At 40.6% G+C, this 23,644-nt stretch overlaps 1 protein-coding gene across 1 annotated transcript in view; it reads left to right on the top strand.

Moving 5' to 3' along the window:
* Nucleotides 1-971, top strand: part of mdga2 (MAM domain containing glycosylphosphatidylinositol anchor 2) — a 163,903-nt gene extending 162,932 nt beyond the window's left edge. Inside the window, exon 18 of the mRNA XM_022764395.1 lies at nucleotides 883-971. Coding sequence (XP_022620116.1) covers nucleotides 883-971 — 89 coding nt within the window. The remainder of the gene's footprint in view (nucleotides 1-882) is intronic.
* Nucleotides 972-23,644: the final 22,673 nt, after the last annotated feature.

The raw sequence follows: 23,644 nt of genomic DNA, 5'->3' as shown, positions 1-23,644 counted from the left end.
TTTTTCATGTCATTAATGAGATATAGCCAGGCATCTAAAAGAGAATCGGAGTCAGTCATCTTTGTTCTTCAAGATTTATTCTATTTCTCTTATTACTGCAAGATTATTATTCAAGTTATTTTTCATTTGGATCCATTATGATTCAAAGCGACAGCATTAATTCATTCGGAGTTAGAGGAGTGGTCGCCAAGGCTGAGGGCCGAGTAATGTTATAAATTATACAATTCAATCTCACATAATGAATCTTACATGACTTGATGTGATGTAAGAGGGAAGAATTGAGAAATATCTCATGAGGCCTGATCTGATGTGACTTCTGACTGAAGATGTTGCCGTCTTAGGATCTGGTCATACAGGTTAGTTGTGCCTTAAAGGAACCGTTCAACATTTTGGGAATTGTTGATTATTTACTTTCTTGCTGAGAGTTTTATGGGAAGATCATTATCGCTCATGGCTGTCTGAAACTGGAGCCAGGAGACAGTTAGCTTAGCTAAGCATTACAACTGAAAGAGCAGCTAGCCTGGTCTCTGTCCAAAGTAACAAAATATGCCTATCAGTACCCCTGATTAACACTCTGCATCTTGTCCATCACGACCAGCAGAGACTCACTTGAAGGTCAGGAAACTTCCTGACCAGTGTACCTAGCCAAGACATGGTGTTGCACAAAATACCCCCTTAAAACTACAACTTGTGTTATCAATCTCTCACTCTCAGCAAGAAAGTGAATTAGTGCTTTTGCCAAAATGGGGGACTCTGGCTTATTAAATTTGTTGTTGTTAAATTTGTTCTGTTTTTGAGCCTGGAGTCATTTTTTGTGATTTGCTCTGTGGAGTATGTAATAACAGCAGCTACCATTGTTTTCTGCTTCTTTTACCTGTTTAGATCTCAGCTCCACGGCTCCGTCCACATCCTCCCATATATGGCTGCTATGCATCACCTTGGTGATGACCCTCCTAGAAGGTCAGAGGTGACCCTTCTCTCCGTCATCTCAGAGGCGAATATTCAGACCCACCGTCTGTGAGCTATACCCTCGGCATCCAATCACCAAAGATTCATGCATCCTGAAAGCAGCAGGGGTCCCCTGATGGACCACAGAGGGACCGAAATCAATAAAAGAGAGAAAAAATAGTGATAAAAAAAGTTACACAAAAAGTAATAAAGAAGATGCGCTAATTTTTTAAAGAGACCTCTTTTACAGAAAACACTCCTCGGTGCAGGACTCTGGACGTCTTTACGAGCACAAAGACAGGTGGGCGATGAGTAAGCCTGGACTTTGGCGAAAGAGTTCACAAGCGTCGAGGGAGGACAGTTTGTAAAGCACAAGAACAATTTTATGAAGTTATGAAAATATCTTTGGAAGGCGGCGGAATAGAGACACTGCTGACTTTTTGAAGAGGAAATAACATTTCCCTGCTTACAAATACATGGAATCAGACCTTTCTCTGTGTATCTTTATCTTCATTTCTTGCACCAGATGCCAATCACTGACTCTTGTTTTTCACTCTAGCCCAGTCTCACGTCACACCTTGGCATTTCCTTATCTGCTTGGTGCTGTACTGTAGAAAAACAAGGACTCTGGCAACATTCAGTTCTGTCTGCTTACTCCCCTGTAGCTGCCTATGTATCTTTTAACACTGTGCTCACGAGTCCAAGTGGCCAACCGACGGTATGGTGGCAGAACAATAAATTCAGAAGAATCAGCGGAGGTGTAGACAGCTGGACTGGGCAGAAAGAAGTTCAAGCTTATGAGCTGAAATGAGAGGAAGAGGTGGAAAGAGGGCAGAGAGGAGGGATGAACGGAAGGAAGAGTGGAGGGAGGGGAGGAACAGGCAGAGAGTAGAGAAAGGTCCGATTAGTGAGGCCTGACTCCAATATTCAGTCAGCGGTCCGTATGTGGAACAGAAGCCACTTTACTTTCTGCCATGAAACAAAGTGCCTTCAGATTACAAACCGAATCGTGAGCCTGGGTGTTAATCAACATCGAACACGTCTCTGTTCATGTTTCCTCTGATGGGCTATTTTCTACATGTTTCTTTTGCCCCACAAGTGCTGATGGGAGGGCATGCTTATAAAGAGGGAGTATGGGGGTCGTGCAACACCCGGATTTTACTCCTGATGGGACAGTCGCCTGTGTGTGTGTGTGTGTTTGTGTGTGTGTGTGTGTGTGTGTGTGTGTGTGTGTGTGTGTGTGTGTGTGTGTGTGTGTGTGTGTGTGTGTGTGTGTGTTTGTATGCGTGCCAGTTTGTGTGTGTGTGCATGCGCCTAAGCCTATGCCTACGCGTAGTTCAATGTGAGGGCAGCCAAACAGGCAGCGCTGGCAGACACCGAGCACAGGTTTGCAAACAATTTGGATAAAAACAGCAGCAACGGTGAAAGTGAGGCTCTGGATCTGTTTTTTGCAGAAAGACAGTTTAAGATCATACGGGAGGATAAAGACACTTCGTCGAATGAATACCCCACTCTCTCTTCCCATAATTCTCTTTCCCTGCGGACGTGCGTTTTTTTAACAAAAGAAAAGAACAACTGCTGAATAAAACATTGCATTGTACAGGGAGGAGAGTAGGAACCTTGGGACTGCAGGCTCTTCATTAGGGTGATTGGCCTCACCCCTGTCCTCCACCATTTATATGGAACAATATGAGAATAAAAGATAATAATGACCATAATAATAGTCATGATATTTTATTACTCTAGCGAGAATGTTTCTCTGCTTTTACACAAACTGTGAAGATTGACTGTGGAAGATCTACCTGAGACCATAACCTTAACCAGCGGGGTTTTTAAAAAATGTATTGTAAAAAAGAGAAAATAAGAAAATGAAAAATTCCGTTCATTGTTGGTTATGACAAATGTTTTGAGGACTTGTGTCTTGTTTCTTATTTTTTCTGTTGAAGATGACTTAACTTCCTTTCTCTTCTTGTTGTCTCCCTTTGCATTGCTGAAGTATCAAAGCTGATGGAAACATAAGAAGTAAACCAATTTGGTAACTGTATAACTTGTAAATGTTAAAGAAGCTCTATTCAAAGGTTTATGATAAATGTTTTATGTTGGAGTACAGGAAGCACAACATACAGTTCAAGGTCTCAACATATAAAATCCATTTTATATTTCTCTACACATACGTGACCTACTTCCACAAATTCAGGCTTATCGACGCTCTGAAACAAGTCCACGTTTAACAGCAAATTGATCTTTTTTTTACTTCTTACATTCATATTTATAGTGCAACCACTATGCTAGAGAACGCAAAGGATCCCGGTCAGGAGTATAAATGAAATCTTCATGAATGCAGACTGGGTAAAGGTTCATGGTGTTGTGGTTGTTCAGCAAATGTAGCCTCTTCAGTGGAAGCCTGGGTTAGTCTGAGTGGGTCATGTACATGTGTGAGCATAAAGCTGTGTACAATAGGTGTGATGAGAAACTGATACATGTAAAGAAGATAAATATGCTAAACAAAACAGAGCAGAATGATGAACATTTCAGGGCATCCTTACAATATCATTATGATCTGTATGATGTTATTATAGAGACGTAATCACAGGTATTATATGCTATCCATTTCTGTTTTGTTTTTCTGTTTGTTTTGTTTTGTTTTTGTTTGGGTTTTTTTTTTTTTTTTTTTAGATAATTTCAGACATTTTCATTTCTGTGTTTTTATTTTCATAAGGCCCAGATCACAATGAATGTAAATGGAGTTCTGGGGAGAGTTGTTTTCTTACAGTCTTTCTAGATGTAATGTTTTAAGAAAACATGTTTTTTGTGTGCTTTTGATGATGAGAACTTTCAGACTTTCATAGGTTGTTTTGGACATATGTCAAGAACAGGAAGTTCATCTGATTTTGACACAGACTTTGACACATTTTCCAAAAATATAAAACTCAGATTAAATATCCATTAGCTAGTCACTATATCCTCCTGTGGTATAGTAGGTAATGAAAAGTGCCAAAGTGCCCCGTGTAGTCGTCACTGTTACTAAGTATGGATATGAGTTACTTAAGATATTTTGGTAACTGTTCCTTTTACAGCCACCCTGAGCATCTCGTCAATTCGTGATGAGAACAGAAAATCAGCATATAGCCTAATAGTAGCGCCACAAATAATTTGGAATTACAGCTGGATTTACATAAAGAACACCTTTGGTTTTATTTCGGTATTTGTTGTCAGTGGTTTAAAGGAATAGTGTTACATTTTGGGAAATAAGCTAATTCACCCTCTTGCCAAGTGCCAAGAGATCGGTAACACTCGTATCTGTGTCCACTAAACATGAAGCTACACCCAGAAGACTGTTTAGACTGTTAATTTAGCACAAAGACAGGAAGAGAGACAATGCTAGCTTGGCTCTGTCTGAACAAAATCCATTTACCAGCAATTCTAAAGCTCACCACTCGTATCTCTTTTATGTAATCAGTACATTTTAAGCAGGTTGCCAGGAAACTAGCAGAGATGTAACAGGAAGTCACTGTTCCCGCCAGAGAAATAGTCTAGCATGTAACCCCTGTAAAACCACAGATTAATGTCATCTTTTTTTTATGAATTAAAAAAAGATGTAAAATGATGTAATGAGTAATTTGTGAGCTTTAGAGATGCTGGCAGGTTGACTTTGTTATCTTCAGACAGGACCTGGCTAGCTGTTTCCCCCTGTTTCCAGTCTCTGTGCTAAGCTAGGCTAACTGTCTGCTGGTAACTTCATATTAAATGTACAACTATATAAATGATATTGATCTTTGTAACTAACTCCAGAGAAGAACTGTGAATAACTGTATTTCTCTAAATGACAAACTATCCCTATTAGTATTGAGCGAGAACGAGGAGGTAGTTATCAGCTAGCTTGGCTATCTCCAAAGTTCAAAGCTCATTCATTAAAAAGTTTCACAAAATGTCAAACGTTTGCTTTAGAATAACAGCCTGAGTTTAAAAGTATGCAAAATGTTCTCTGTGTATTCCCTCTCAGTCACCACACTGTAAAATTTGTTTTGTGTATGTTGGAATTATATCAGCATTAGCCTTTCAGAAACTATGACAGACCTCATTTTTATCCTAGTTTTATGGTGTATTAAATATTGGCTGCATTCATGTTAAAGATTTTTTGGGCAGTTTCTGCCTTTATTCGGATAGGGACATTGAGAGAGTGAAAGGAAAGTTGGGGAGAGAGAGGGGATGACATGCACCAAAGGCAGTAAGGACTGAGCCTAAGTGGTACACGCTCTACCAGTTGAGCCACTGGGGCGCCCCAATATTGGCTACATTCATATAATTTTCATCTGTGTGAAGGAAATATTGTCTAATTTTCATAGAACCACAACTGAAATTAGACAGCAAAATGAATCATTGTTCGTTTTTGTGGTATTGCAGCTCTCGCCATATCCTTGATTTCCATTTTTGTGCAATTCACATACCGTATGTCAGCCTCTGCCCTTTGTGTGTACGAGGGATGTGAGCCTGGTGAGTGGCTTACACTCTCAGCTCTGCTCCATTTATTGATAAAAGTCCTCTAAGCTGCTTCAAAGTACAATTGGAGGGGATTAACAGGTTTTGAATATGTAAACAGTGTTATGTGACAGTTTGCTTTCTTACAGTGTTTACTGACTGTGTTTTAATGATGAAAGGCTTCTGTAGTTGAGGAAGGTGGAAGTGTTTATAAAGTAACACGGGGGAATGAGTGCATTTCTAGTTTGTGATTAGTTTAGGTGCTGGAGCTGAATGTGTCCACATTTGCCAAGTGTTTTTTTTTGGGGGGTTTTTTTACATCACTATATCTGGACCCAAGACATTTTTTGTGTGTTGTTTTTCCCACTCGCACATACAGTATGAGATGTTTCTCACAGCAGCCACTTAAGTTTTACACTCATGTGAGATTTCATAGTTGGAGTGATGGTGCCATAATTTTTTAATAGATGGTTAAGAAAATAAAATAATAGTTACTTTTTTTCTCTTTTCTACTCAGTAGGCCTTTCACAATAACATGAAATGTAGAGGTCTGTTTGTTGATTTTGATATTTACTGTAGGTCCTGCAATATAATACAACTGTCTAGTAACACGACACTACTCAAATGGAGGCTAGCATTAGTGCAGGCAGAGCACTGAACTAATTGGCATCAGCTGTTTCATTCATGCCTCACAATCAATGGCTTAATTAGCTAACTAATAACGTCCAATTATATTTATGCAGGTGACATTATAACCTGATTCTTCTCACTATTATCCTTCTGATACATTTATGCCAGTGTTGTTTACGCCTCAATCACCTCAACCTCCTATTTAAAGAGCAGAGCCTTTTCACCAACTCTAACTCCAAACCCTTTTCTATAAATGCATCCTTGACGTTAGTGTCTCTGAACGAAACACTGCTTCACTTTTGAAGCCATGCATTGTGATGGTTGTTATATTATTATATACAAAATTTTATGGTACATTTCAATATGACACAATCAGATAAAACCACTACAGCCTGAAAATGCCCCGTAGAATTCAGTCAACACAAACCTGAGGTAGAAAAGCTCATAGTCTCTACAAATACAGAACATTAAAAATAAGTTGTTTGGGTCAGTTGTATGGCATCGCTATACATTGTATTGGTCACAGTATACAATAGAAATTGCCTATTTCCATTGTAACGCTGCTGAGAACAAACGACACAAGTCGATCTTCATTACATGGGAGAGGCTGTAACCATTTGTTAGATGGGAGGAGGGAAGCCGTGTTCAGTGCAAGGTATAGAGACAGAAATCGTGTTTTCCTTTTTGAATGCAGTTTCACCTGCTTACTGAAAACATTTGACTTGCTACTTTTGTATAACATAAAAGGTACATATTAACAAAAGAAAAATAAGCTATTGTTGGATATGGTGAGGTCCTGGAATACCAAGGAAGCAAACAGGCACCTGCTTTCAATACTGTTTCATATTAGATTGTGGTAAAAAAAAAAAAAAAAAAAAAAAAAATCCACTATTTCTTTTGTGCATTGATGAATACATGAATGAATTTTGCAGTTGTGCATGAATGTACTCAGTGCTTACATTAACACCATTAAAATGGAGGCACTGTAGCATTAAGGGATGGGGTCTGTCAGAGTTTGTGCAGGCTGTGGACTGAATTTAATTGCTGTAACCTGCAGTATGTCGAAACAATTTCCCAGGTTCTTTGGTAAATTTGATTAAAACTATCCATGTGAGTAGAACCATGCCCAGTTGGTATGTGAGAAAATGTAATTTAAAACAAACTATTGCCTTAATTCCTAAAAAGTGCATACCTTGTAATATTATAAACTTAAAGTGGAAAAGACCTTGTGAAGAAGTCCTGTGCAGTCATGCTGATGAACTCATACAGTTTCCAGCTGTAATGTAGTTACCTGGATGGTGTTTTTAAAGAGATTCAGCTGTAATTGTCACATTTTTAGTTACAGCTGTAATTACCTGCTTGTTTATTATTCGTACCTTGTATTTAACTGAGGGTCCCTAAAAGGAACAGTACCAACATTTCTTTCTGACTGGAAATGTTCTCATTTTCTGTTCAATCTAAGAAGGGCTTTGTCACATTGTGCCATTCATCATCCTATTTTAGCCCCCTCCCCACCCCACCCCTAAAAAAAAAGAAAAGAAAAAAAAAACACTCAGTTCCACTAGTGTAATATTAATGCAGCTGGTAGCCCCAATTATCACTATACACACCCAGCTTTCTTGGTTGATTCAGCAAAGACAAGGAGTGCCAAAAGGGGGGATAAGCACTGTGGTTGGGAGAGACCCGAAAAAAAAAACACTCAGTTCCACTAGTGTAATATTAATGCAGCTGGTAGCCCCAATTATCACTATACACACCCAGCTTTCTTGGTTGATTCAGCAAAGACAAGGAGTGCCAAAAGGGGGGATAAGCACTGTGGTTGGGAGAGACCCGGCAGAACTGACAGTCACATTGAATTCAGCAGTCAAAGAGTTCATATGACGGATTCAAACAGGAACAAAATGTCTGTCATATTAAACCTCAAACTTTACCCACAGTCTTCAGTTTTTTTTCCAAGAGTGAAAATGCCATTTTAATGTGGTGCACTTCTTTCACTTCCACACAGTGGCTAGGCAGTAGTGAGCGACTTGTCGACAGGAGCCTGAGTGCAGTCCCACTAAATAACTGGAAAAGGTAGACACATTTCAGAGATCTCATTTTACTCTGTCAGGGAAGAAGCAGTATGTCGCTATTTGATGGCAGGGCTGCTCAGTGTGACAACTTTACCAGTGGGAAAACTGCCACCTCTTGGTACCGACTCTTTCTGCTGTTGGAGTAAGTCTCACTACTTCTCGACGGCTTTCCTCCTCTGTCTGTCCTCTCTTTCTCTTTCACCTTGCTTTGATCAGGAATCACTGACTAGGCAGGAGCAACATTTTCCATGTCCTGTTATTTACCATCAGTGCAGCCGACTGTGTGCAGGATGACAAAATGAAGATGTTTGCCGCAGTTGAGGAATGTCCCCCCTCCCCTCCTCGCTCTTGAAAAGACCCTTGGAAATAATGAGATTTAATGCTGTAATATCAAGGTTGTTGAGAAAGCTGTGTTTCAGTGATGTTATTTATCTTGTTCTGTGCTGACACCCTGTAATGATGACCTGTCACTCTTCTCTGTTTTGTGCTCTATATTTATATATGATCAGGCTTCTTTTTCACTGTATTTCTTTGGATTTGTCACCCATTTTTTGTGCCATACCTGCAACTAATGAAAAAATAAAGAAAAGGAATATTTTATGAGCTGTCTCAAATAAATTTTCCATTGTATACTATGAGACTAGAATGTAATAAAGTAGAACCGAATAGGTCAGAATAGAATTCAACGCCCCATATTATATGCTTAGTGCTTAAACACAAATCCTCTTCTTGTTTCAGTGGCTTGCCTGTACTTGACACCTCTGTCCCCATAGTTTTTCAAAGCGAAAGCCAAGTTATTCCCACTGTGACCACCTGTCTCCCACTCAAAGGGCTGGAAACAAAAGCTTTGTGCAAATTGTTCTGTTCTTTTGACAGTACTCCCCAGTTTGTGGTTCTTCTGAGGAGCTACCATGCTTGCTTTCCTCTCAGAGTTGAGACCATGTGAGTGATTGTGGCGAGAAAAGGACATCTGAGGGAAAGACAGAAGAATAACAATGGTGTGCAGAGGGACTTGAAAGTCATCCAAATGTTAGCCAGCAGGGGCCTCACGACTGAGAGAAGCTTATAGAGTAGAACCCTGAGCAGAAGTTACTGTACACAGCCTGAAATGACTTTCCTTTTTCTTCTTTCCCGAGCAGCCCACCTCTTTGATATGCTAAACATATGGGAAAACCACCAAACTTTTTTTTAAACTTGCATTTTAAAATAACCGCAAGGTCAGAGGAATGGTATGTTGCAATCACAGACTGTATATTAAAAGGTTGCAATGTTGCCAATGGTTTCACACTGATCTGTTTCACTGATCAACAGGTGGCGATAACGTGTCGAGAAACGCAATAATGGACCAGAAAAGGCTGTGAAGAAGACGACAAGCTGGTGAGCCTGGACGGAATAATTGCAGGTAACCAAACCTCGGCTTTGCAAATGTTTTAGGAGGAAGGGAATGCAGTCAACATGTTTGTTAACCCTCAAGGATTCACATAATGCATTTTGGTGAGTAACACTGAATGTAAACAGAAACTTTGCAAGTTAACTCCGAAGAGCACCTTTACGATAGTATACTGTAGCTTAGTTTAGAGAAATTCTTCACTTTCATGATGTGAGTGAGGATACAACACATGCTAGCTGCTTCCAGTCTTCATGCTAAGCTAAACGAACTCTCATCTAACTCATCTAAATCTCAAGAAAGCAATGAAGCAAATCTTCTCTCAAGTATTGAGCTAGTTTGCAACCAATACGATTTATTCATCTAACTCATGGGAATAAAGCGAATAATCTTTTGGCTTTCCCAACGTTTTTAACTATTAACTATATTATGGTGATTTTAAAAGGTTGTTGAGAGACCAGGCTGAAATCTCTTGTTCAACACTGACAAATAAAGCAATGCATGTCAGGATGATCTGTTTACACTCTTTGGCTTCTTTTGCACAATAAGGCCTCGCTGTAGGGCCTAATAGGCGCTCTCCACCATATAGTCAGCATTCCCCAAGGCCAAGCTGTGTCCATACTCCTGAAGGGCAAGTTGTTGTTGTTTTTCCAGGAGTGGAGGAATCAGCCTGTTGTGTTGTTTTTCAGCTCTTTACCCTGAGGAAACAGTAGAACAGTGTTTTATTGTTTTATGAGATGCAGATTTTGTCATAAGTCTCCGTTCAGCTCCGGGGCTTTCCTAAGGCTGCCCACCGATTTACAGAAAGCCATGGCCGTGTGTGTTCGCGTAGGATGTGCAAGCACGCATATATCCGAGCGTGAGTGTGTGCAGCATCCTCACATGTCAAAACATCTGTGGCCGGTGCAGTCTTAATAACATTTTGTAGCGTCAATGTGTTTTTCCCCCCACGGTGCTGTTGTGGGAAGCTGTATGATGGGCAATCAGAAACACATGATGTCGTATTCTGCAGCTCTTACCTTTTTATTTTCAGGTTTGTTTTGCGCTGCATGGTAACAAAAGCAATGATGTAAGCCTCTCTACTGATATCCAAGTGGCGATCTTTGTTCCTGTGTTCAGATTCATGAAAAACATAACAACAGCCAAACCACATTATGGAGTTTGTTCCATTACGCAGACAATTACTGTGAAGGGAGCGGCTGGTGGTAAGTGGAGCACATTTACTCAAAAGGGTGTTGACTACACAATCCAAACGTTGTTTCTGCAAACAAGGTGCTAAAAGTAATTTTACTTTGAAAGCACTCTAAAGTTTGCTCGCAGTCTTTATGATCTTGTTTTATCCTGCATGCCCTCTGTGAAGCGTGACAAACCTCCTTTTTGTCTGGATAATAAGTTACTCCCATAAAAAATTCAGATTGTTTCTGCGGCTGATAACCCCTGGTAGCATTTGGCCTTTAAAATCCCAAGCACTTTCAATTACCCTGCTGCATGTTCCATTCGTCCACTCCCTTATCGTCTCCCTCCTCTGTTTCAGCCAGCCAGAGGTTGCCCTGTAGATCCGCATTAGAATGCGCACCTGGTATCTCAACCACAGAACAATGCCGTTTTACATTATATTCTATTCCCTTTTCTCCTCGCAATGCACCGCAACAGCACTTTGTTTACAGGCCACCACTGCCTTCTGGACGGACGGGAAAATGTCATGGAATGCTAATGGTCTGCTAATGCTCCTCTGACGGGGCTGCCCATGTCAGTCAAACAATATCTGTTTAGTTATGCCAGCTTTGTCAAAGTTATTCAGGCAAACATGAGATGACCACATCTGTGGCCGGTGCAGCGTTGACATATTATCAATGAAAAAACACTCCTCATATATTCTCCACGTGTAACCTAATTTGTGTTCAGATGAGATTAGATCGATATATACATTTCTTTCTGTTACAGAACTGAAGGAGCCTCACCGCTGGGATTTTATTTCATTTATTAGCTGGAACACTCCATGTTGCCTCAGTGCATCTTTTTCCAATTTTATAAGTTATTGTTTTTAAATAAGATTCAAAAGTTTTCACGCCAGGCTAAAATAATCTGAAAACAATAAATCCAGTCAACAATATGAGCAGAAAGACAGCGAACAGTCCACAAGGCATTGCTTTGTTGTTCTCTTCATCACCTGCATCTCTTGAATACATTGTCTGCAGTAACTTTGCAATTAGCAATTCTTCCATTATGAGCAGTGATTTGCCTCTCCACATACATATGAGCACCTCTCACTCAACTCATGGCTTTGAGACATCTACTTGTCCTCTCATGGATGATGCATAAATTAATCCCTCTCATGTGCTGCCATCTGAGCCGTGTTGATGCAAAACTTCAGGCTGAATAATTTATCTGTCTGCCCTTCGGAAGCCAGCGCTCACACCGGGTGCCACCACGCATAACTAGGAATTCTCATCACAGACCTGAGCCTGCTGGCATCCGCTCAGACATCTGTGTCGTGTGATAAGAGCACTCATCATGGGAGGAAGACATCAGATCTGGTTTGAATTGTGGCCACAAGATAGACAGACAAAGGGGAACCGAACGCTGCTTATGAGCAGAACAGTGGTCACCTTTTCTACATGTGCTGTGCTGTTGCTGCACTTTTGCTTCATCTCTGAGGGGATTACTACTGCTGTACTGCAGTACTGAGTTCTGCATTGCTAATGCAGGGCAGATCCAGAGCACTTTCGCAAAGCATACTGCCTCATTGTTAAAGCTTCATCCTTCCAGGTGATTAAACAAGAGATGAAGAGATTCTGAACTTCTGGTGATTAGCTGTCAATGAGTGTCACCCTGTATCACAACTTCTATATTTCTGTATTGTAATACTGTCTCATATATAAGATGGATTACGTCCTGGGGTGGTTTTACATGGAGTTCCCTCGTGGGTACAGCATGACCCGCTTCTGCAGAACGAAAAGTTTCTCATAGTTGGCGAGCACTTTTTTTTTCTGTAGGTGAGAAAAGAAAAATCTGTTAACACATATTCGTTTTGATGTTGTTGACTTTAGTGAGTCAATTTAAAAGAGACATCTAACTCTGCCTCTCAGAGTACATATTCCCTGCAGCATTTGTTAACCCCACATTACTCTCAACGTATAGTTTCCTTGCTTAGCGATTTAGCAATGAGGCATAAGAATAAAGATGATGCCACTCTTCATTCTCCCACGTCCATCACATTCGCAGTATTTCCTCTGGATCATTTCTCAAAGAGCTAATTGACAAAAAGTGATTGCATGAGCTTTGTTTACTGGTAGACTATGAGTGTAATGCTTATGAGCTGGCTGGATAATGATTATTGCTCCTGTGCATATCAAGTAGGTGATTCATTTGCTCAGTATGAATTGTGTGTTTATCCACACAGCGTCTCAGGGTGTGAGTACACAGGCTTTTCATTACTGTTAAAGTCGCCGATACCGATCAAAAGAGCATCAATCTGCTCCCGTATGGCGTCCACGTCAGCGAGGTATTGAGTGAAACCTAAACTCGCTGGATGTCATCTCAGTCTTGTGAGTTAACATTACGGGTAAGGTTGCGGGCAAGGTTGTTCATCATGTGAGAGAACGAGTGAGCCCCACCCAGGCTCTTATCCGCCCACCAGATGAGCTGTTCGCTCTCTTGTTCTCTGATGGAGTGGAGAGTGTGGAGGGCAGTCATCAGATCTGTTTTGCATCACCCCGCAGGACAGAATGGGCGTGATGACACGGGTGACCTTTGGATCATCTATCAGTGCTGACGTCTCTCTCGTAGAATAAAAAATGTTGCATTAGCACAAATGACCTTTTCTCATCACCACGTCCTGATTACACAATGCCACGAGGATCCACCCCCACTGCTCTCTTATCTCACTGCTCTTATGAGCGGTCACGCCATTAAATATGAGCCCAAGAATTATAATTTAGACTGACTTCAAATGCCCTGCTCGTCGCATCAAGTTGTCTCAAATTTGATTTCTTTCATTCTTCTCTGCTTGAAAGTGGCCAAGAGCTGTGCAGGTACTGAGCAATGACTTATTTCGCAGTAGGATGAAATTACATGCCCTTTAAACAAAAGTAGGTCATACAACATGCAACAGAGCCTGGAACTCATTTTCAATTTACAGTTCAGTCAGCATGAAAGCAAGTGATGCTGTGACACAGTGGGTTTGTCTCGTATTTAGTCTTGAAAATTAATTTTGATAGAAGTGATACGACAGTCTGAGTGTACATCCTCATCATTCCTGCTTAAAAAATTAAAGCTTGTACACCTTCTGCACCTCCAGTGAAATACCACTGCTCCTCATAATAATAATAATAATAATAATAATAATATATTTTCATAACTGTGATGTGCCAATGTAAGGTTTCATCTTACAATGCTTCGTGTTAAAGCTGCAATAATTGACTTTTTGGCCACTTGGGAGCAGCAGAACAAGCTGTGAACACAATACTGACATATTACCACCTCATAAAGTCAGAAACTTTGTTAGCAAGAAGCTGCTTATTTACACATCTAGCAGACACGTTGTAACATTAGCACTCATTTAGTGGAGAATTTGTGTCGACCTGGTGAATGTAAGTCCAATAATCACTTTCTTTCAGCTTTGTTTTGGTCTCCACTAACTCCTAAGGGAAATAATTGGCTCTTTAGTAGGTAAACGCTGCAAAATGTTCACCAGCTAGTAGCTAACTTTGTCTGTCTGGTGCTGGGCAGGTAGCGTTTATCAGAGTAATTTAAGTACAAACATCTGCCTGCAGCATCTGGAGTCAATGCTAATGAGAGAGGTTAGAATGAAAAACTACAACTATCAGCTGGAAGATGCTTTAATAATCTGTAAAGCTGAGGCGAACTGCAGAGGTGATGGTCAGTGATAATTCTTTGTAGGTTCATCACTACAAGCGACTCCTTTCACATGACACACAGTCATTTGAACCATTGTTGATATAAAAATATTGATTAGAGCAGAACCTCAAAAAAGAAAACTCTTCTGGTGACTCAACTTTAACAGCGAGTCAAAATGTATTTTAATATCAATCAAGATGGAAGTATATTTAAGAGAAATATACCCACAGGAAAAAAAATTTCCATATCTGTTTTTGTGCTGTTTTCAAAGTAATTCCACTCCTGTCAAACAAGCCTATTAAAATGCCAATCCAAAAAATATCAGTGCTGAAAATGAGCAAGTATCTGCAAAATCCAGTCCATAATTTCTCCTCTTTTCATCTGCACTCACCACTTGTGGGTTTGATTTCACATAAGTGTCCTTTGAAGGACAGGACACAGGCATACAGGACCTCTCAACATGAAAACAAGTTAGAAGTAGTTATCTCATTCTGTTTTTACATCTGCCAAAACAGAGTGCAATAGATACTGGTGACAGACGGACAGACAGACAGACAGACAGACAGACTGACAGACAGACAAAAAGACAGACATGTAATCCTTGTGAAAATCCTCCATCTGTCACAGACAAGATACCTTTCCAGTGCTCACATATTTCACTGGGTGGCTGAGTCCTCATCTGTATGTGAGTTGGCTGGAAATCATTTGAAAAATGTACCGTTGCCAAGACTTTGACAAGTTCTGCTGATCCCTGGTTCCGCTTAACAGGTTGTGCATCTTCGATTCCTTGACAAAATCCACCCCATGGAATCGTAAACTAGTTTTTACCCCCCAAAAAGGCTGACAACTCGGGAAATTCAATTGGTTTTATTTTGTTTGTTTCTGTCATGGTTTGCTGTGGAACTGTGCTGGATTGCTAACCCTGTGGCATTTGTTTTATGTGAAATGATATTTATCAGGCTGGTCAAATGGATTTCAAATCTGCCTTCAAAACCAGGGACTGTGTCACGCCATGTGACATGACATCCGTTTTGTTTTGGCAAAACAAGAAGGCACGACTTAGTTCAATACAGCTGCAGCGGTTTCATTTTGTCATGTCTTGTGGGGAACAAAGCAGCCATCCGGTGCCAGCCTTTCTCTCAGAGGACTAAACCTTCTGTGGGGTGAAGAAAAACAATGAGGAATATCCCAAAATTCAAGGCTGTAGTCATACCTCTGCCTGCCACTTGACCAAATTTCTTTGGTACACAGACCCTGACAATAGATATGTTGATCCAAAGTTGTCATATAATATCAGGACTTTTTTTGTGCCATACTAGCAGTGTGTCTGCATGACTCCATGTCTGTCTGTTCGTTGGTCACTTACTAAGGTGAAATTTTGCAAAATTCATGGTCCAACTGACTTTGATGAGCCCCTGACTTTTCCTCTAGCGCCACCATGAGGTTGACATTTCAAGTTTAAAGTGAAATGCCTAAACAACTAATGGATCGGCTGCCATGAAATTTTGTCTGCTTCAGGGTGGATGGAATAACTTTGGTGATCCCCTGACTTTTCATCCAGCCCTTTGGTTTATGATAAGGATATGATAAACAACGACTACCTGGTTAGCATGCTGACTTCGGTATACGAAAAGAAGTGATAGAAATAGAAGCAAAACACCACTGGAGACAGCTCTTGAGTAAAGGAATGATCTTTGATGCTGAACTCTCAACGTTTAGCATGGTAAGTAAACAGCTGTTAATGCTAACCTTAGCTATGTAGCAGTAGCAAAACTAGAATAGCTCCTTTAATATGTACCTTGGTCACTTTGAACATGGCAAACATTATCCCTGTAAACATCTGCATATTAGCATTGTCATGTTAGCATGTTGACATTAGCATTTAGCTTAAGTACGGCTGTGCTCAACATCTCAGAGCAGCCAGCACTTAATCCTGACTAATCACCTCTCTGTTATTCCTGTTCCTACATCAGTTACTTTTACAAATTATTAGACCTCTTTAACTTTATGTTTACTGCAAACTTTGCTGTTATTCATTTTCCTAATATTGACAGTCTGTGGAATGCAGTCAAGTGTGAAATTTTAATTGTGTGCTGAGATCCATCTGCAGGTCCCTGGGGTAAGAGGTGGAGATGTAGATCTGGTTCAGTGAGGTTTTCACTGCCTGGAGCGCCTATTGATCAGGAGAGAACTGTAAATAGTGGACAGACATAGCAACCTCTTGCTCCGCTGCTTTCAACACACACCGCCTCGAAAGATATAGTCTTTCTTTTTTTGCTTCTTTCACTGACAGTGCTTAGATAAAGTTAGATTATTGGAAATCATGGTTCACTAAGGGGGAAACCAGGGATCATTTAAAACCAAGAATGGAGGAAGGAGGACAAAGGGTGAGTGGGTGGAAGGCAATGCACCATAGCTGGTTCTCTCTCTTAAGAACAAACTATTCCTCCTCTAAAGGAATTAATCCTTGTATTGTACTGAAAATTCCTCCTGAATGAGCTGCACTAAACCAAATTCAGGGCAAGAAGTCTGGTGTAAGAGATTTGTGTCGACATTAGTGTGCGCAAGAGAATTTACGAAGACACCGAAAAGCACTTGAAATTCCATTTTGCTTTCAGGAACTTAGGATGGATTTGTATTTCAGTGCTGCTGAGGGGTGGGCAATCAGACAAGAGCAATGAAACAGCCTGAGTCTAACAAAGGGTAACGATGATACTCTGGCTGCGCTGCTCTTCCTCCTACAAGCTCTGGTGTAAACATGAAGAGCTATTTTTGGTGCTCCTCGGGTGCAGGTGTCCAATTATATTTCACACTCTTGTGACGGTGCACTGAGAGGCTGCTGGGGGTGGAATGGCCCTAGCTCACTTTAGTGCCCCTCAGTGGAGCCTCGGTCCCTAAGAAAAATAAGGAAAGAAGAACAAAGAAGAAATAGTCAAAAAAAAAAAGAGAGAGAAGAGAAAATTCTATCATGGCCTCATATTTCTGTTTCCTTTTCAGTGTCTCTCTCAACTAAAAGAAAAGATAATTAACATTCTTTATGTCACCTCACACAAATGCCACAGGATCCAGGGGTGATGTAAATTCAGCATCTCCAACATTAAGCAGCAAGCTCCTCTCTATCGGCCGCAACCTTTAACCTCTGAGGCCAACCTCGACACACTTTGTTTGGGTCGTGAACGCTTGAGTTTTTCACACAGATCAAAAGATCATCACTGAGACACTTTACTGTCTCCTGGACAACAGGGGAGATATTTTTGAGTGCTGCAGAACCGCGTTATGAGGGGTTGGGGAGATTGGGTGAGGGCCAGGTCAGCTCTGCGGTGTGAGGTGAATTTTTGAGCATTTGACGAGAGCTCACCGAGACTCAGAGGTTTGTTCCTTGGCTATTTGTTTACAGCTTGTACACATTTTCCAGTCCAGATGGTTTGAGATCCTTTGGGCTTTATTTCAGTGGTGCTTGTTTAGTTGTCTTTTTTCGTCATTCTGAGAAGGAAGATGTTGGTGGGTGGAGAGGGGATTTCAGAGGTTTTGTGTCTGTAGGTGCTTAAACGTGCTCCACATTCAGCAGGAAGAGTTTTCTTCAAATCAATACGCACATCTGCTTGAGTATGGCTACTCTTGTTTCAGAGATATTTTTTGTTTGTTTCTCCACAGAACACATTATCACAGAGAGGAAAATGGAGACTTGGTTTTGTTTTGTTTGTTGTCACAGCTGAACTGAATTCTGGGATGTCCTGAGGAGCCCGGTATAATCTTAAGGGGCCAGTCCTTGAGATAAATTGGCACACACGGAGCAATGCTGGGAGTATATCACCAAAATAAATGCTTCTCCAACACCAGCACAGTGACAGGTTCAATCCCAACAATGCTCTAAGGCAAAGAAGGTGACAGAACCGGCAATCAAGTACACCCTCATCTCCTACACTGAATTCAAACAAGATTGTCCTTTTCTTGACACATAGAGAGAATCTTTTTTCCAGCATGAAAAAAAGAGCTGTGCAAGAAACAGGGTTTTTTTATATTATTTAAAGTTAAAGCCACATAGCTCCTTCAGCGGAGAATTTAAGTAGCCGACCAGATATTTTTTTGTGTAGCTTGTAGAAGTGCAAACCTGCCACAGAGCTAAATAATAAAGGCTCTGAATACATTTCTAGAGTCCGGTCCCTCAATGCTTACCACTTTACAAAGCAGCTAGACCCCCTAGTTAACATCTGTAGTAAGAAAGAAATCCATGTGAGCGTGATAATGATGGACCCAACATGAAGCACACTGATGATAGTTAAGAGACAAACTAATGGATATTCAAATAGTGGAGAATCCACAATCAAGAGACAGCAGTTCGAGGGGTCAGTGTTGCCAAAAGTTTTGATTTTACAACTGGACAACATGAACACATTCCAAAACTGTGGACTGACCCCAATAAAAAGGAAATTGACCATCTGCTAAACTCCTCCCCTGAGCAGTGGTTGTCCAGTCATAGCTTCAAACCCAGAGCAAAGTGCTGCAGGCCTGGCAAGCTTTGTTTCGTTTACACTTTTGATTTGTGTGGTTATGGGTTGCTTAAAAAAAAAAGCTCCATTATAGTATTTTGCCGGTGTGGTCCTTGATGCTGTGTTTATTTTTTTTTTCTATCTTGCTCATTATGTTGTTATTATGTTACGTATGTTATGTTTAAAAATAGTAGCATTGTCCTGAACATATTTCAGAATCCCCAAAGACTTCCTGGAGGAAAAAACCTCCATCCGCTGAGTGATTAAAAAGGATTTTGAACCTGCTTCCCAAGTTGCGCCTCTGTTTCCAAATCAAAACAATCTGTCTGTGAATGTTCTCATTCGTCCAGGTCATAGTTATCTCTCTCTCAAATTAAATCGAAGGCAACTGGACTTGTATTTGTCTGTGGAAGACGTTTCGCCTCTTATCCAAGCGGCTTCATCAGTTCATCATGTATTGGTCTCTCTAGTCCGCACTAGTCTGACCAAAGGTCAGACATGATGAACTGATGAAGCCGCTTGGATAAGAGGCGAAACGTCTTCCACAGACAAATACAAGTCCAGTTGCCTTCGATTTAATTTGAGAGAGAGACAAATCAAAACAAATATGGCCGACCGCAGGCTACCTGGATAGGAAACAGAGTGATGGTGGTTACTTGTGACTTGGAACATATGCTAATATATGAGAGGCACAGACTTGCGATAGCCTCTGTCATGTAGTTTTAGCTTCAGTCCGCTAACATATGTGTAGCCATCAAGTGCATATTTAAGACTCCATACGCAGGAAACAGAAAGGTTGACAGATGCAGCAGCAGTTACTAAGGGGGGCACGTCTTAGCAAACAAATGCAAAGTGTAAATGGCTTGAGAAGAAGCTGTTGAACTTGTTATTGTGATCACTTCTTGTTCTACTTCTCCTTTATGTCCCTTGTCCTTTTCTTTGGTAGTAGAACAAGATGAGGATTTGTATTAGGAATACTTCAAATTCAGTGCATCAGACTCCTGTCGATTTCAGTGTTATTTAGTGTCTGACATAACACCCTATTACTCAGAATCTCCAATTCCAACTGCATAAATCCTGTGCTCATTCTTCACTGCCTGAGAGAGACATTCATTTCTGGGAACAGACCTGTTATCATGTACAGCACATTTCAGTAAGGATAGCCTTGACCAGGAGCATGTCCTAGGGCCACACTCACACAAACTCACACATTTATGCAAAGGTGCAAATCTCAATAATTATCACTGTCACTTCGCATTAGTCTAAAAATTAAATTTAAAAGCTGTTGCAAGCATGTATGAGGCCTTATTTACTTGAATTCTGATAAAGAGATAGGCCAGAGGTAGATTATAGGTTTCTGACCCACTATTATCTGGACACATACTGTACCCAGAACAACCCATCTAAGCATTTACTGCATGTGCCTCAGTCCCTGGTAGAAGGTAATATTACGCCAAAATAACCTGCTTTTACAGTAAAAGCCAATTAACTTTAACCTGTGGCCTCTATGCTTCTGGATTATTATATTATATGATGCGAAGACAGATCAGCAGTTGATGTTTACTGCTGTAATAAGCATTACTCCTAGTACTGTCAAACAGGCTCCAGCTACAATAGTGAAGGGCAATGGAGAGAATATTAAGTGTTATAACTGCCAGTGGCTGAAATGTCAGCAGCTACAAATAGCAGCATGAATTGTTTTGAATTGTAATAATTTTGAGGACTTTGAAAACCAATAATCACAAAGCTTGACTTTAATAAACTGCGCAATCCAAGAACGAATATTCAAACATATTTATATTTTTGTTTGAATATGTAAATTTAAATTAATTTGCTTCATTTCATACAGAGATTACATTGTTCTGATAAACATGTACTTTTATTTAAGAATGTCTCTGATATTTCTATTTTTACTCTGGCAATTGAACTTCCATCACTGCACACTGCAAAAGAACACAACAGGACAACAACTGGGTGTAAATAAAGTTTATTAACTATTAACTAACTTAACTAAAATGATAATGAAATGAGCTGGTTAATGAGTTGGCAATGGTGGGAGAGAATATGTTATGGCTATACAGCTCATGATACTACGTCTGCGAATGAGATTTGATGATTAAATATTACTATATTTCGGCATCAACCCAGTCATGAGCAGAGTGTTAAGACCGGCCTACTGTGAGTTGCGCTGTAACTGGAGACCCTCAGCTGGAACCCAGGTGGCTGTGGTTGCCGTGGTAACCCTGGAGACGTGGGATCTAGGTGGATTCTCCTGGAGGCCGTGTCCCGTTATCACGGTGACGGATTCTGCCTGTGTCTCAGTGGTTCGGCTCTGGCGGAGTTTGCCAGGAGACTTTCTGTCTTGGGCACTCTTGATTTGTGCTCGGCTTCTCTGCAGGCGGTCGTGCAGAGGTGTTATCTGCCGGCGTCTCTTGTGGGTTGATGCAAAATAATCTCTAATCTCTAATAATCTCAAATTTTGCCTATGTTCTCGAGTTGCCTGGTTAATGGCTTGTGGCTGATCCCAGGCCAGGTATGTACACTACATCAGGATAAGAATAAATATATGATAGTAATAAATCGTCATCTTTTTCTCTTGCAGCAACACGTCAGGGTTTTGACTAAAAAAGTTTCTACATAAAAATCTTCCAAGCACAGCTTTTAAAGGAGATTTTCAACTAAGTGACTTACAGTTGGTCAGTAAAACCAGACAGCTGTAAAAAGAGGACTTTTGTGTGATAGCCCTTCTTTCATTGACCTTCCTGCAATTGATAGAAATGGGAGGTTCTAAAATAGGACATTTAAAGTAATTCTTTCACCCGCTGACAGTGTATCTTGGCTCTTATTTCTACTCTGCCAATCAGTGTCTCAATGCTGCGCTCTGAAGCTGTCGGAGCAATTGGTTCAGCTCTCCTCTAAACTTATTTGCCCTAGGGCCACCTTTTCCTGTCCTTTCACTCCATTTTCCTCTTTCATTAACCTAATCGCTCACAGTCTGATTTCCCTCCGCCTTTCCCCTTCGCTAGTCCTCTGGCCCATCCCAGAGGGGAGCATTGTGAAGGTGAGTCAGCCGATTAGCGTCCAGCTGATGTACTGTCCCCTTTTAGATACGACCTCCATTTTGTCCCGCCGGACAAGCGTGGACCAGCTGAGCTGAGATTTTTTTAATGGTAATGACAAGGCGCAGAAATACAAATACAAATAATAGAAATACAAATAAAATTTCTTGTCCGCAATGCTTTTTGCCTAGAACCCCAAAAAAATCAATAGTTTGCTTTCTTCATGATCCGTCAACAGCTACGTAGAATTAATCCATTATTGATTTTATTATTCACGCGTGCATTTCGTACTGTGACATGACAAAATGCTGTGAAAAAGCTCTGTTTGGGACGAGTAGTTTAATAACTCCAGTTTACCTGACCCTTACCTGAGCAGGTCGAATACACCAGGGCCACTGTATCAGAAATAGACCACATCCACGACTTGAGAGTGCTGACTGCAAACTCCCTGAGGCATTCATAGTGCCAACCATTGCTGTTTTTAGCTATGGTTGGCAGCACCACACAGAGTTATTTATCTACATCTTTATCTGTACACGCTTGCAGCACACACACATGTCCACTGCACAGAGATAACATTCTTTTACCTCCTACCTGCTATCTGCTTGTTGCGGTCACCTCACCCCTGCGGCGTGGAGGGAAGTTAGCTGTACCCTGTTACTACCCACAGTGCACAGCAGAGCCATGATTTCGCCAAGCGGCTTTCAGCAGGCGTAACTACAATCCATCACAATGAAAAATGTAACCAGCTCACACTTATTGAATTCAATGGGATGTAAATGCAAGCAACTCATCTTATTTGTACAATGATTCTACAGCATTACATCTATTGACTGCCATTAAATTTCTTTATGGACTTTTTGGATGTGTGATTGGAGAGAGTTTAAAAGTTTCAGATGGTTTTCAGTTGTATTATTTTAAATTATTCATAACAGTGCTCATCAGGGAATTGCTTTCTCTCCATTACATTATTGGTTTATGCAAAGCAGGGAACAACTGGCTGCTGGGATGTGTATGTGCGTGTGAGTGAGTGAGGGTAAGTGTGCATGCATGCTGTTAAGTGGCAAAAGCTTTTCTTGTCTGTAGCTTTGAGTCTATGTGGTGGAGTGTGTGTGTTATTTGGTGTAGGTGAGTAATATCCCAGGATCCTCTCTAATTTCAGGTTTTATTTTTTTCTGCAGCTTCTGAGTGTTGTCACAGAACATAATACCTCAGGGTTCTTTGTTTAAAATCGGCTGCTGTTGGTTTTAAACATCCACACTATCACATGTTAGTCTTTTTTTTTCTTCCACTGTGAACTGTGTAATTAGCCATTAGTGTCTATTAAGGTGCTCTTCTTAAATGTTGCATATTGTTTCCACCACAGAGCAAAAGCCTATTTTCTTTTTTTTCTTTTTTTTTCTTTTTTTTATGGTGATGTGCTCATGTTTTTCAAGAAACAATAAATGGTTTCATTTTTAATCACATTTGAAAAACACACTGTGTCTAAATAATGTAAAAAAGTTTTTTTCCAGCCTCAAAAGTGACAACCTGCCATGTTCAATGACTGACAGGTCGAACTTTTCTAATATTGGCTGTATGGTTTTTCATGACTGACAGTTTGAGACAATGGAGAACATTTGTCAGTAATGTGTGACTGGTTGTAGTCTAGTGCCTATCAACTGATCAGTTTATTGACTGCTCAGTTGATTAATGTACCTCTGTCACTCAGTGTGTCTG

This window comes from Seriola dumerili, unplaced genomic scaffold, assembly GCF_002260705.1.
Source record: "Seriola dumerili isolate Sdu_G_001 unplaced genomic scaffold, Sdu_1.0 BDQW01000025.1, whole genome shotgun sequence".
Taxonomy (NCBI): Eukaryota; Metazoa; Chordata; class Actinopteri; order Carangiformes; family Carangidae; genus Seriola; species Seriola dumerili.
Note: the sequence above shows the minus strand (reverse complement) of the source record. Positions and strands in the feature narration are given on the sequence as shown.